Source organism: Microcaecilia unicolor, chromosome 3, assembly GCF_901765095.1.
Source record: "Microcaecilia unicolor chromosome 3, aMicUni1.1, whole genome shotgun sequence".
NCBI classification, from domain to species: domain Eukaryota; kingdom Metazoa; phylum Chordata; class Amphibia; order Gymnophiona; family Siphonopidae; genus Microcaecilia; species Microcaecilia unicolor.
Window position 1 is genome coordinate 211106877 of NC_044033.1, and position 14044 is coordinate 211120920.

The 14044-nt window shown below is 45.6% G+C and overlaps 1 protein-coding gene across 2 annotated transcripts in view; it reads left to right on the forward strand.

The window, feature by feature from the left end:
- Positions 1-13687, forward strand: part of ATAT1 (alpha tubulin acetyltransferase 1) — a 32367-nt gene extending 18680 nt beyond the window's left edge. The window contains exons 8-12 of one of the 2 annotated variants that reach the window (XM_030195338.1): positions 1093-1167; positions 4055-4265; positions 9159-9283; positions 9768-9834; positions 13329-13687. In XM_030195338.1, coding sequence (XP_030051198.1) covers positions 1093-1167; positions 4055-4265; positions 9159-9283; positions 9768-9834; positions 13329-13686 — 836 coding nt within the window. In that variant the 3' untranslated portion in view covers position 13687. The remainder of the gene's footprint in view (positions 1-1092; positions 1168-4054; positions 4266-9158; positions 9284-9767; positions 9835-13328) is intronic. The other variant, XM_030195340.1, reaches the window with a different exon arrangement.
- The last annotated feature ends 357 nt before the right edge of the window (positions 13688-14044 follow it).

The following is a 14044-nucleotide window of genomic DNA, read 5'->3' on the forward strand; positions in this document are numbered from 1 at the left end:
GTTCAGCCATTACAGTTACATACACGGAAGTGTGAACGTGCGACTCGTACATCACTTTACATATTAAGAATTAAAGGCGACTTGGATTTAGCCCCTGCCTTTCTCAGAAGGTGATGATAGAATATGCTGCTGTATTTCCTGTTACCTCAGTGCTTCTGACCCCCCCTCGTCTCAGGACCCTCCCCCCTCTATCCGCGCCTCCCTCCCTCTGTCTCTGTGGCCTCCGAGTGCAAGGAGGACGTGTGCGGGTGCCCCAGCCATTCCCCGCCCCAGCCATTCCTACGTGGCAGCTACTGTTTAAAAAGTTTTGAATAGTGAGAGCAGACAGGTTCTCAACCCAGCCCTTGGGACACACCCAGGCAGTCAGATTTTCAGGGTATCCACAATGAATATGTGTGAGATCATTTGCATGTACTACCTCCATTGTTTACAAGTCTATCTCTTTTATATTCATTGAGGGTATCCTGAAAACCTGACTGACTAGGTTGAGAACTACTGGTGTTGGGGGAGGGGGGAAAGCCACTTCTCCTCCCCACATCACCTCTTGAATTTGTTTTACTATGAGAAATGGGTGTGACCCCAGAATTCTACCCTGTCCTTGCCGGGAAGGTGTGCCAAATCATGCAGTACCAAGGGAAATGGAGGGGAGACCCAGTGGCGTTCCGACGCTGGCTGACACCCGGGGCGGATCGCTGATGCGCCCCCCCAGGTGCAGCGCCCCCCCCCCCCCGGTGTAATGACACCCCCCCCCCCCCCGGGGTGCACGCCGCTGGAGGGGTGCCGCGGCGCGTTCCTGTTGCCCTGTCGGCTCCCAGTTTGCATGTGTTCACTGCTTCCTCTGCCCCGGAACAGGAAGTAACCTGTTCCGGGGCAGAGGGAGCAGTGAACACATGTGAACTCGGAGACAGGGCGACAGGTGCGCGCCACGGTACCCCCCCCCCCCCAGCGGCGTGCACCCGGGCCGGACCGCCCCCACCGCCCCCCCCCCCCCCTTGGTACGCCACTGGCGAGACCTGCTGACCCTTTGGCCTCTTTTCCCTAGGACCCTGTCCTGTCTCTCTGCACATCCTCTGTCTCTCTCTTTTCTTATAGCTTCTGCTGGAAGAAAGTTACCTGCAAAGCGACCTGAGGAAGAGATCAAGCCATACTCCTTAACAGATCGTGACTGTAAGGGCATTCAGAGTCACGCTGTGCATGTATGAAAGCGATTCAGAAGGCAGTCAAAATGGAATTTTTAGGACCCCCCCTTGTTGTCTTGTACATTCCATTTGTTAAATGTTCATTCCCTTGAGAAAAATGTTTTCCATTTATGAAAGAACGTTGCTTTAGTAATGAAATGAAAGTGTGACGTGGTGTTAGTGTACTGTTCATCATCAAATTTTCTTTTTCTCATCAATGCTGGCAAACTGATACATAGAGAGCATGAACACAGTATGAACGACTGATGGTTGGAGATAGAGAAGGGGGAAAACTGTAAAATAAACCATAATAAAAGGTGTAGAGAAAACACTGGGACAAAAAGAAAGAAGACCTAATAATATGAGCTAACGAAGCAGCGATATAACCAGGAAGCCATTTTACTAAGCTGCGTAAGCGTCTACGCGCACCCAACATGCACCAAAATGGAGTTAGCGCACGGCTACCGCGTGGCTCTTGCAGTAATTTCATTTTTTCCAGGCGGCCGATATTTATTTTCAGCCACGCGTATTGGACACGGGTAAAGTGACATTCGGCGCACGTAGGTCATTACCGCCCGGTTACCGCGTGAGTCTTTACCGCTAGGTCAGTGGTTGGTGGTAAGATCACAGACCCATAATGGACGTGCAGGAATTTTGATTTTGCCGCACGTCCATTTTGGGCAAAAATTTTAAAAAGCCATGTTTTACAGGCGCGCTGAAAAATGATTCTGTGCGCACCCCAAACCCGCACGTACACTACCACAAGCCATTTTTCAGTGCACCTAAGTACTGGAGGAGTGGCCTAGTGGTTAGGGTGGTGGACTTTGGTCCTGGGGAACTGAGGAACTGAGTTTGATTCCCACTTGAGGCACAGGCAGCTCCTTGTGACTCTGGGCAAGTCACTTAACCCTCCATTGCCCCATGTAAGCCGCATTGAGCCTGCCATGAGTGGGAAAGCGCGGGGTACAAATGTATAAAAAAAAAAAAAAAAAAAGGACCCCCAGGATACCTATAAATGTATGTGCTTTCTCAGTGGAATGCTGGTTCCCTCTTGTGGCTATTCTTAAGAATGCAGCCCTATTAATTTTATTTTCATTAGTTAATTATTAAGATTTATTTACTGCTTTTGTGAAGAATTCCACCCCAGGCGGTGTACAGCAAGAACATAGGAAATAGACAATTACAGTAGTAAACATATTCAAATAACAAGGAGAAAAGGGATGGGATTTGATATACCGCCTTTCTGTGTTGACAGTCAAAGCAGTTTATATATTATAAACAGACTAGTAAAAGAGGCCCGTTTCCAACAGAAAGGAAACGAGCGCTAGCAAGGTTCCAGGGCTCCCTCCTCCCCCCCTTCCTTCCTCCCTCTCCCCCCCCCCCTCCCGCTCTCATCTCAGGACCCTTCCACCCTCTCGTCTCATGACCCTCACCCCCTCTCTTGTCTCAGGACCCCCCCTCTATCCGCGCCTCCCTCCCTCTGTCTCTGTGGCCTCCGAGTGCAAGGAGGATGTGTGCGGGTGCCCCAGCCATTCGTACGTGGCAGCTGCTGTTTAAAAAGTTTTACCTCCTGCTCGGCCGGCAACACTGAAGTCCAGGAAATACAGATGCCGCTTCAGGCAGGCTGTGGTTTTGCTTCTGTTTCTGCAGTTCCTGTGGTCCCGCCCTTCCGCAAACAGAAAATGAGGGCGGGACCAGAGGAACAGCTGAAACAGAAGTGAAACCACAGCCTGTCTGAAGCGGCGTCTGTACTTGCTGGCCGAGCAGGAGGTAAAACTTTTTAAACAGCAGTTGCCACATACGAAGGGCTGGGGCACCCGCACACGTCCTCCTTGCACTCGGAGACCACAGAGGGAGGGAGGCACTGGGTGGCGGAATTCGGAGGAGAGGGCAGTGGGGCTGTCGCAGCCTGTGGAACTCGGACGACGGGAGTGGAAGGAGGGAGGGAGGTTGGGGATCATGGAACTCAGGGGGGGGGGGCATTTGGTTACTCACCTCCGGTGGCTGCTGCTGGGTTCCCTTCCCTCTCACTTCCCATTGGTCCGCCCTGTGACGTCATCCCCAGGGCGGACCAATAGGAACTCTTATGAACGGAGGTGCAAATTATTATATAGGATACTTGTTTTGTATCTGGGGCAATGGAGGGTTGAGTACATAAGTACTGCCATACTGGGACAGACCAAAGGTCCATCAAGCCCAGCATCCTGTTTCCAACAGTGGCCAATCTAGGTCACAAAATACCTGGCAAGATCCCCAAAGAGTACAAAACATTTTATACTGCTTATCCCAGAAATAGTGGATTTTCCCCAAGTCCAATTTAATAATGGTCTATAGACTTTTCCTTTAGGAAGCCGTCCAAACCTTTTTAAACTCTGCTAAGCTAACCGCCTTCACCACATTCTCTGGCAACGAATTCCAGAGTTTAATTACACGTTGAGTGAAGAAAACTTTTCTCCAATTCGTTTTAAATTTACTACTTGCCCAGAGTCACAAGGAGCTGCAGTGGGAATTGAACCCGGTTCCCCAGGTTCTCAGCCCACTGCGCTAATCATATTATGGCATAGTATGATGCTTACAATGTTAACACAATACACATTGGAGATAGAAATAAGAGTGACTAACTTCAGGAAAAATTGGCTAGGAAGTTAAAATGTGCTGGTAAGTGATGTCGGCAAGAGCAGGAATGGACAAGGAAGTCCTGCTGTTCGTTAGGTTGATAAAGTAGTCTCACATTGAATTTTTCTCTGACAGAGGTACTCGGTCTGCTATGTTTGCACCCATCCTCCACTTTCCCACCCTCATCCCAGTTTTGTGACCTAGGCCCCTCCCCACCATGGAGAAAGCGTAACTCAAGTCTCTCTCTTGCCTCCTTGCAGTCCTGAAGGAAGAGGAGGAGCCACCCTGGCCCTTCAATCAGTCCCGATCACTAACTCGTTCTAGCAGCGTGGGATGCTCCCCGACCAGAGGGGGCACACCCTCTCCGTTGAATGAACAGGACGTCATAAGGGGCCTGCGCCTCTGCCGTCCCAGCTCCCATCGCCAGCTAATGAATGGGGACCACGAGATGACCCAAAAGAGGAGAACCAGGTAAGGAGGAAAGGCAGTCTTGCTAGAATTGTCTGGCTCTACATTTAATATCCCTAAAAAAAACCCATCAACAGTTCCCTCTCTTTTGCACTAGACTGTCACAGCACTGGTGGGGTTGAAGTTTGGCACTGTAGCTTGAACCTACACTTTCTCTGCAGTCTTGAATTTCCAGCCTGTTAGAATCATGCATAGCATTGTAAACGATGAATATACTTTATTTTCATATGAAAGTGATATTAATTACTCCCTCCATTAATTGTCATTGCATACAAATGGAAATCAATTCACGAAACCAACCCCAGACATTAAATAAATGCTTTTATGAGGAGCAAATGATATTAATTACTCCCTCCGTTAATTGTCATTGCATACAAATGGAAATCAATTCACGAAACCAACCCCAGACATTAAATAAATGCTTTTATGAGGAGCAAATGATATTAATTACTCCCTCCGTTAATTGTCATTGCATACAAATGGAAATCAATTCACGAAACCAACCCCAGACATTAAATAAATGCTTTTATGAGGAACAAATGATATTAATTACTTCCTCCATTAATTGTCATTGCATACACATGGAAATCTATTCACAAAACCAACCCCAGACATTAAATAAATGCTCTTATGAGAAGCAATCAATATTGGAATATGTTAATAGAGTTGAAAAAGAACCTCAGCATATTCTTGTGGTTTTTTATTTTACTTCATAATTGCTGTGTTTGGCATTAATCATCGATTCTCAAATCCAATAACTGAAATTAATTGATTTTATTTTTTTATATGCAAATAAAATATTTCTTAGCAAGAACAAATACCTGACATGGGATCAGTGTTTAGTTAATCCAGCTGCCTCAGTGGTCAATGCTCGCACTGTTTGACTCCACATCGCCACTGGTTGAGCAGTTGATTGCTCCTTCTTCCAAGTTGGAATAGAAGTTATGTGGATATGTGGAATGCCCTCCCACGGGAGGTGGTGGAGATGAAAACGGTAATGGAATTCAAACATGCTTGGGATAAACACAAAGGAATCCTGTTTAGAAGGAATGGATCCACGGAATCTTAGCATAGATTAGGTGGCGACGCCGGTAATTGGGAAGCGAAACTAGTGCTGGGCAGACTTCTCGGGGCTACGCCCTAATCGTGACTGAATAGATAGGGATGGGCGGGAGTGTACATTTTAAGGGGCTTCAACGTTAGCTTCAGAAATTTTAATACAAGAAGAGTGCTGGGCAGACTTCTACGGTCTGTGCCCTGAGAATGACAAGGACAAATCAAACTCGGGTATACATATAAAGTGTCACATACCATGTAAAATGAGTTTATCTTTTTGGGCAGACTGGATGGACCGTACAGGTCTTTTATCTGCCATCATTTACTATGCTACTATGTTACCTCCGATTATAGTTGGATTAACAAAACACTGAGCCCCTGCAGGCAAATATTATATTTAGCATTATTAATGGATTGTTAAACATATTTAATTATTGGATTTGGAAACCAATGACTGATTTCAAATACAGCGGTTCTAAGCCGGGGGAACCTCAGCATATTATCATGATTTTTTTCTGCACTATTGACATGTTTTTTTTTCTACACACACAGCCGCAATAGAGCTCTCAGAATGTGTTTTTTTTTTGGCTAATGCTAGTGTGTAGTTCTGATACCACACAGAAGTGATTTTGCTGAATGAGAATGTGTAATATCCTAAGCCAGTCTATACATATGGTTAGTTATCTTTCTTCTCCCTCCTCATCCCTTTCTTTCCCTTCCCTCTCAGTTCTCTCAGTCGCCCAGATAGCATCCACCATTGACTTTGTCCGACTTGTAACATCTCCTGTTTTTTTCATCGATCTGTCTTTATTAATTTCAACACTGGAGGTTTTTATTCTTTATTTTTTAATGACAAGAAAGCTCCTGGATGTTTTCTAACATTTATGTGAATATAATATTTTATTTATTTAAAAAAATGAAAGAGGACTTTATACATCTATGGGGACATGAGGAACATGAGCTGATGTGACTTTTTTGTACCTGTGCTGGCAGGGTCACACGTGTAAAGGGTGAAAATGGACATTAAACCAACAACGTGGTGTTTAAAAACTGACGGGGTGTGACTGATAATATCACTAATAGTTTTTTAAAATGCACTCTTACCTCCTTTCCTGAGGGACTGACATCATCAAAGTCTTTTGGCTCCCGACTTTTGTTTGGTTCCTGTCATGTCAGTGTTAACTTTGTCAGAGCCTCTGACGTCATAAAGCCTTGCCAATTATACTTCTTGAAAAGCTCTGATGTTATAAAGCCTCTTCAGCTTCTACAGTGGTGGAAATAAGTATTTGATCCCTTGCTGATTTTGTAAGTTTGCCCACTGACAAAGACATGAGCAGCCCATAATTGAAGGGTAGGTTATTGGTAACAGTGAGAGATAGCACATCACAAATTAAATCCGGAAAATCACATTGTGGAAAGTATATGAATTTATTTGCATTCTGCAGAGGGAAATAAGTATTTAATCCCTCTGGCAAACAAGACCTAATACTTGGTGGCAAAACCCTTGTTGGCAAGCACAGCGGTCAGACGTCTTCTGTAGTTGATGATGAGGTTTGCACACATGTCAGGAGGAATTTTGGTCCACTCCTCTTTGCAGATCATCTCTAAATCATTAAGAGTTCTGGGCTGTCGCTTGGCAACTCGCAGCTTCAGCTCCCTCCATAAGTTTTCAATGGGATTAAGGTCTGGTGACTGGCTAGGCCACTCCATGACCCTAATGTGCTTCTTCCTGAGCCACTCCTTTGTTGCCTTGGCTGTATGTTTTGGGTCATTGTCGTGCTGGAAGACCCAGCCACGACCCATTTTTAAGGCCCTGGCGGAGGGAAGGAGGTTGTCACTCAGAATTGTACGGTACATGGCCCCATCCATTCTCCCATTGATGCGGTGAAGTAGTCCTGTGCCCTTAGCAGAGAAACACCCCCAAAACATAACATTTCCACCTCCATGCTTGACAGTGGGGACGGTGTTCTTTGGGTCATAGGCAGCATTTCTCTTCCTCCAAACACGGCGAGTTGAGTTCATGCCAAAGAGCTCAATTTTTGTCTCATCTGACCACAGCACCTTCTCCCAATCACTCTCGGCATCATCCAGGTGTTCACTGGCAAACTTCAGACGGGCCGTCACATGTGCCTTCCGGAGCAGGGGGACCTTGCGGGCACTGCAGGATTGCAATCCGTTATGTCGTAATGTGTTACCAATGGTTTTCGTGGTGACAGTGGTCCCAGCTGCCTTGAGATCATTGACAAGTTCCCCCCTTGTAGTTGTAGGCTGATTTCTAACCTTCCTCATGATCAAGGATACCCCACGAGGTGAGATTTTGCGTGGAGCCCCAGATCTTTGTCGATTGACAGTCATTTTGTACTTCTTCCATTTTCTTACTATGGCACCAACAGTTGTCTCCTTCTCGCCCAGCGTCTTACTGATGGTTTTGTAGCCCATTCCAGCCTTGTGCAGGTGTATGATCTTGTCCCTGACATCCTTAGACAGCTCCTTGCCCTTGGCCATTTTGTAGAGGTTAGAGTCTGACTGATTCACTGAGTCTGTGGACAGGTGTCTTTCATACAGGTGACCATTGCCGACAGCTGTCTGTCATGCAGGTAACGAGTTGATTTGGAGCATCTACCTGGTCTGTAGGGGCCAGATCTCTTACTGGTTGGTGGGGGATCAAATACTTATTTCCCTCTGCAGAATGCAAATAAATTCATATACTTTCCACAATGTGATTTTCCGGATTTAATTTGTGATGTGCTATCTCTCACTGTTACCAATAACCTACCCTTCAATTATGGGCTGCTCATGTCTTTGTCAGTGGGCAAACTTACAAAATCAGCAAGGGATCAAATACTTATTTCCACCACTGTATGTTTTGATTGGCTTCCGAGAGACCAGTAAGCATTCTGGTATCATAAATTGTCTTTAATTCCTGGGTTTTGATTGGCTTATGAGAGATTAGTAAACATTCTATTGATCTGGGAGCCTCTGATTTCAGCTCTGCTGCTGTATGCCTACCATGTCACTTGATTTTTTTGTTTCTTTTTAAATTTTCAATAAAGTTATAATTTTTAATCATAAATTGGAGCGCAAGTGTCTGTGTTAATTTAAAGTACATGAATAGGAGGAAGATGGTTGTGAGGGACAAGACATGCAGATATGCACATCCTAGGGTGGTGCAAGATGCCATAAATGGCTAAGGCAGTGGTTCCCAAACCTGTCCTGGGGAGCTCCAGCCAGTCAAATTTTCAGGATATCCACAATGAATATTCATGAGTTAGATTTGCATGCATGAATATTTATTGTGGATATCCTGAAAACCTGACTGGCTGGGGTTGGGAACCCCTGTGCTAGGGTATGGTAGTCAACAACAGTGCCCCCCCCTTTTCCTGGTTGGGTGCTAGTATTGCAGGTACTAACACCTTCCAGCGCAGTTTAGAGCTGCCTCCTGCTGATGCCCATTGATAGCATAGGGAAAGAGATTATGATAAAATGTGTGTTATTAATTAAAAGAAGATTTTTTTTAAACCCTCACTGAAGCACACTTAGTGGGTGGTGAGACAAGCTCCAGCCCTTGAGTTTCTGACTTACCTCTCCTCTGGTTATTTTTATTCCAGTTTAAGATTTTGTGTTTTGGCATCACATCACATCCCATAACATTACCTTTTTGTGTTTCCATTGCTCCTTTTTGTCATCCTATCTGTCTTCCCTTGCTGGTCCCCCATACCCTGATTTCCTTCATATGTAATTTCCCCTTCTTTCGATCTCTCTTCCAACATACCCCCCATCTCCTGTTCTTTCTGCCTCGCTTTCCCCTTCCTTTCTCTCTTTCCCTGTTTTCTCATTCAGTGACGATGCCATCGGGAACATGCAGCAGTCCATGGGAGCACTCAGGTGTTTGTACAGCCGCTACGGAGAAGCAACGCCCCTCCTTCCACACCCAGGAGTCCAGATTGACATTGACCCCAAAGCAGGTCGGTGAAAGCCCAAGAACTCTGCCAGCCCCCTCTGCTATTCTCGCATATAATTTTCTCCCACCCTTGGGGACTAAAGCCAGCAACCACCCCCTTATTCAGGCCAGTGAAAAACTTTATTTTCACATGAAGGTGATATTAATTACTCCCTCAAGTAATTGTCATTACATACAAATGGAAATCATTCAAGAAGCCAACCTCAGACTGATCCTTTCTGATTCAGGAGTCCACATACACAGAAACTTACCTGCTTCTGTTTTTTGTGTATTCTGGATTTAAAACAATATGACACATAAAACCCATGGAACTAATTAACTGAAGGGTTGAATAGCAATAATTATCTGCACGGGTAATTAGGGGCATTTAATGCCCCATCTGGGTGCCTCGTAGACCACCCTGTGTGGGGCATTTATTAGTGGCTAATATTCTACTCAAATTCTTTCCCAGTAGTAATGATCACTAAAGAAAATTCTTCTGTCCGCAGAGTCGTTGGGGAAAGGAGACCACGAACTTCCCAAGTCAAGGGGCAGGTTGAACAGCGCAGATTCTCGGTAAGGATCAACCCATTTCTCGCATTTTAATTTTCAAGTTTTAGATCACTTATCTAAAAAAAAAAAAAAAAGTAATACAGTATACCAAACTATGTAAATTTACCAGGTAACATTAATGTGAATTCACCGTAGGCTCCTGACCATTACACCAACCAACCAGTGAGGGGAAAGTCAACAAATAAGACAGTTCACAAATTCAGCACACTGTTCTCCAAAGCTCCTCCTCCTCCCTCCTCTTCTCTGAGAAAGGGCCAGAACAGTGGATTGGGGGGGGGGGGGGGGGGGGAGGGAGCTTCATGAATATCAGCTCCGAAAAACGGCAATTCTTCCTCTGCTCTTGCTCGCTGGCAGTCGACTATTGAGGGTTCCTTCTTTTGGTTGGTGCCCAGCTCCCTAGCAAATTTTTTTGCAGAGGAATCTCTGAAAAGGGTTAAAAGATTGTTGAAAATGTATTTTTTCTTCCAGGTGGTTAGTTTGCCCAATACTCAGGATGGGTGGGGAGAAGCTTATCAAAGGGTATTGATTAGATTGTTATTTATATGGTGGTGGTTCTTGTTTGTCTGATGTACTGTATATAATCAACTATAAGTCAAGAAATTTATGGATCGTGCTATCTATGGGTAACTCCCTACAGCGCTAAGAAAATCAATTCCCCCCCCCCCCCCCCCCACGTCAGTGGCATAATCTGGAACCTCTCCTTCCACTAGCCCACGGTTTGGCATCTCACTCCTCACCTTCCTTTCGCTGTGAACCTTCAAACCTCTCTTCCATAGAGCAGTGGTAGTATAGCGGTACACCTAGGCCTCTTCTTGTTTGCTCCAGAAGGCTCCCTCTGACTTGTCCTGCCCAGGGTTGCCAGGTGGAAAATTTTTTTCCCACCCAAAGGAGCCCAAATCCAGCCCCAAACCCGCCCAAACTCAAACCCCGCCCCTGACACCCCCACCCCCGTGTCATCACCCCGCCCCATCATCAACCCCGCCCACGCCGTCATCGGCCCCGCCCAGAACGTCACTAACCCCGCCCACAATGTCACTAACCCCGCCCCCGCGGCCGAAAAAACCGCCTAAAAAACCGCCCAAAAGACAAAAGAAGCCCAAAAATTTCCCGCAGCGGGTTGCGGAAAACTGCCCAATTGGGCGGTAAAACTGCCCACCTGTCAACACTGGTCCTGCCCCCTCTGACTCAACTTCCTGTGTGTACATGGGCGGGAAAGGTCAAAGGGAGCACTCTGGAGCAGACAGCAGGTGGCCTAGGTGTACTGCTGAAAGGAATGTGCTGTGTATACTGTTACATGGACTGTGTGGGTGGAGGGAAAAGACATTTTTGGGTGTATGTGTGAGGAGCAGCACAGAGACAGATATAGTGGCTGTGTGTGTGTGTGGGGGGGGGGGGGTCAGCAGTGAGATATGTGCTGAACAAATTAGGACATGCCTATGTGTGTGTGTGTGGAGGGGTACAGATATAGGCAGGATACAAATACATGATTGGTATGGTAGGGACACGTTTATAGCCTCAACTTATATCATCATCATCATAATTTATTTGATATACTGCAGGGACTATACAATATTTTTTATGCAGTGTACAATATAATGGCTGCAGAGAGCAGAATAAATGGATAGCAAATGTGAAAGGGTGGAGAAAGAGTAGAATTTTGAGGATAGCTAAGGAGGCGAGAGCGAGGCAAATCTGAATAAATGATTTGTAAGAAATGCTTTAAAGGTGGTGAATGAGGGCTCAAAATGGATTTGGGAAAGAAGGGAGTTCCAGAGCATGAGACTGACATAGCTGAAGGCAGAGGCACAGGTAACAGATGATAGAGAGGGAAGGGAGAGAAAGCAAACATGCGTTGGAGGAATGGAGCATGCGATGAAAAATGTAAGGGGCACAAGGGAAGCAACCTTTGAAAGCGAGGGTCAGGCGTTTGAAATGAATATGGGAAGAGGTAGCCAGTAGGGTAATATGGTCGAAAGGGTGACCATTGTAGAGTAAACATATAGCTGTAGAGTACACTATTTGCAGACATTTAGTGGAACATAGTGGTAAACCAGCATATAAGGAATTGCAGTAGTCCAAGCGTGTATTAACTAATGCAAGAAGCAGTGGGAGTGACCACAACAAATGGATCAGGGATGACAGCAGCAAGTTCTTTATTGAAGACACAGGAACTCAAATGTAGAACAGAAGCCAAAACTTCACAGACTGAGGACCCAACATGGGCCATGTTTCGGCTACAGAGCCTTCTTCAGGAGTCCTACCACATAACAAGCAAGGCTTATACACTCAAATAATACAAGACTGACAAGAAATGGGGATAAGCTAACTGTCTGTGTTAATGAAATTGCAGTGGCAAGGTCCGAAACAAAAATGCAACAATATTTGGCTATTTTTAGTCCAAAAACTGCCCTAGATGAATATGTGGTAGGTCTATCCTATCTTGTGTTGGTGCTTCTTTCTGTTTTCTAAATATGTTTTTATATTGTAAACTGCAGTGATCACAAAGCCAGGAAGTATAGCAACAACGAATTGCCTAGAAATGTTAATGGATAGGTGGGATAAAAATATTAAATTGAAATGTGAACTTTCTCTCTAGCTACTACTACTACTAATCATTTCTATAGTGCTACTAGATGTACACAGTGCTGTACAGATTATATATAGGTATTTTCTCTGTCCCCAGGGGCTCACAGTCTTAATGTTTTTGTGCCTGGGGCAATGGTGGGTTAGGGACACAAGGAGCTGCAGTGGGAATCGAACCCAGTTCCCCAGGATCAAAGTCCGCTACACTAACCATTAAGCCAGTTCTAACAGTGGTGTCCAGATGATAGAAATATCAGGCTAGTGACCCCTCACCCCTGTGTGCCACTTTTCCCTGGAGTACATACTTTACATGAACCGGACCTAAGAGTAGTACATTAGTAAGGCAAGCCCAATCACCAGCCACCCTTTAACTTGTTGCTAGGAGAAGGTGTCTTGTCAGGCCAATCAGATGAAACAAACTGTAGATTACAGTTAAAGTGACATCCTTATGTTAGCAGGCAGAAGGGAAACCAAGAAATCTGAATATACGAAATGCACAAAATCCCATCTAAAAACAGCAGTGAGAATGACGCCCAAAGATTGTGCTCGTTTGGAGGGGGTAAACTGCAGTGAAGGGTTAAAACAGTTGAGGATGCAAGAAAATAGGACATAAAGGTAAAGGCAGTTAGCTTAGCAGAGTTTAAAAAAAGGTTTGGCCGGATTCTTAAAGGAAAAGTCCATAGACCATTATTCAATTGGACTTGGGGAAAATCCACTATTTCTGGGATAACCAGTATAGAATGTTTTGTACTTTTTTGGGATCTTGCCAGGAATTTGTGACCTGGATTGGCCACTGTTGGAAACAGGATGCTGGACTTGATTGACCTTTGGCCTGTCCCAGTATGGCAATACTTATGTACTTATAAGTCTGGGAAATTAGCTTCTCACCCCTCTCTTCCTCTTGGGTTACACAGAATTGATTGTACAGTGGACGTAAAACCAGAATCACAACCACTGGCCAGTCCTTACGACTCCCCAGAGCCACTACAGCCAGAAGCTCCAGAGGACAGCACAGACAAGACACCACAGAATGGTGACACAGAAACCCTTAGACTATCTCCAGTGACCTTTGTTCATTCTTGTGCCAAGGACCCTGCTGGACAGGAAAGAGAGCAGCCCAGCCCCTGCCTGCAACTGGTTGTAACAAACCCTGCCCCACAGCCGCTCCTGCAGAATCCATGGAACAGCAGTCACTCCTGGACTGTTGGACTTCCCGTTGATGCACAATGGATCCGCCGGAAGCATGAGTACAGGAACACCAGACCATGGTGAAGAAGGGGTGGGGGGGGGGGACCTTGGGCCTTACAATCACTTAAATGCACTTTATTCTTAAAACATTTTTTACATTTGCCATTCAGATAAAATCATTGTTTTATACAAAGATGGCTGGCTCTGGTGTTTTGTAATTTGCAGTGGTGACACAGAAACCCTTAGACTATCTCCAGTGACCTTTGTTCATTCTTGTGCCAAGGACCCTGCTGGACAGGAAAGAGAGCAGCCCAGCCCCTGCCTGCAACTGGTTGTAACAAACTCTGCCCCACAGCTGCTCCTGCAGAATCCATGGAACAGCAGTCACTTCTGGACTGTTGGACTTCCCGTTGATGCACAATGGATCCGCCGGAAGCATGAG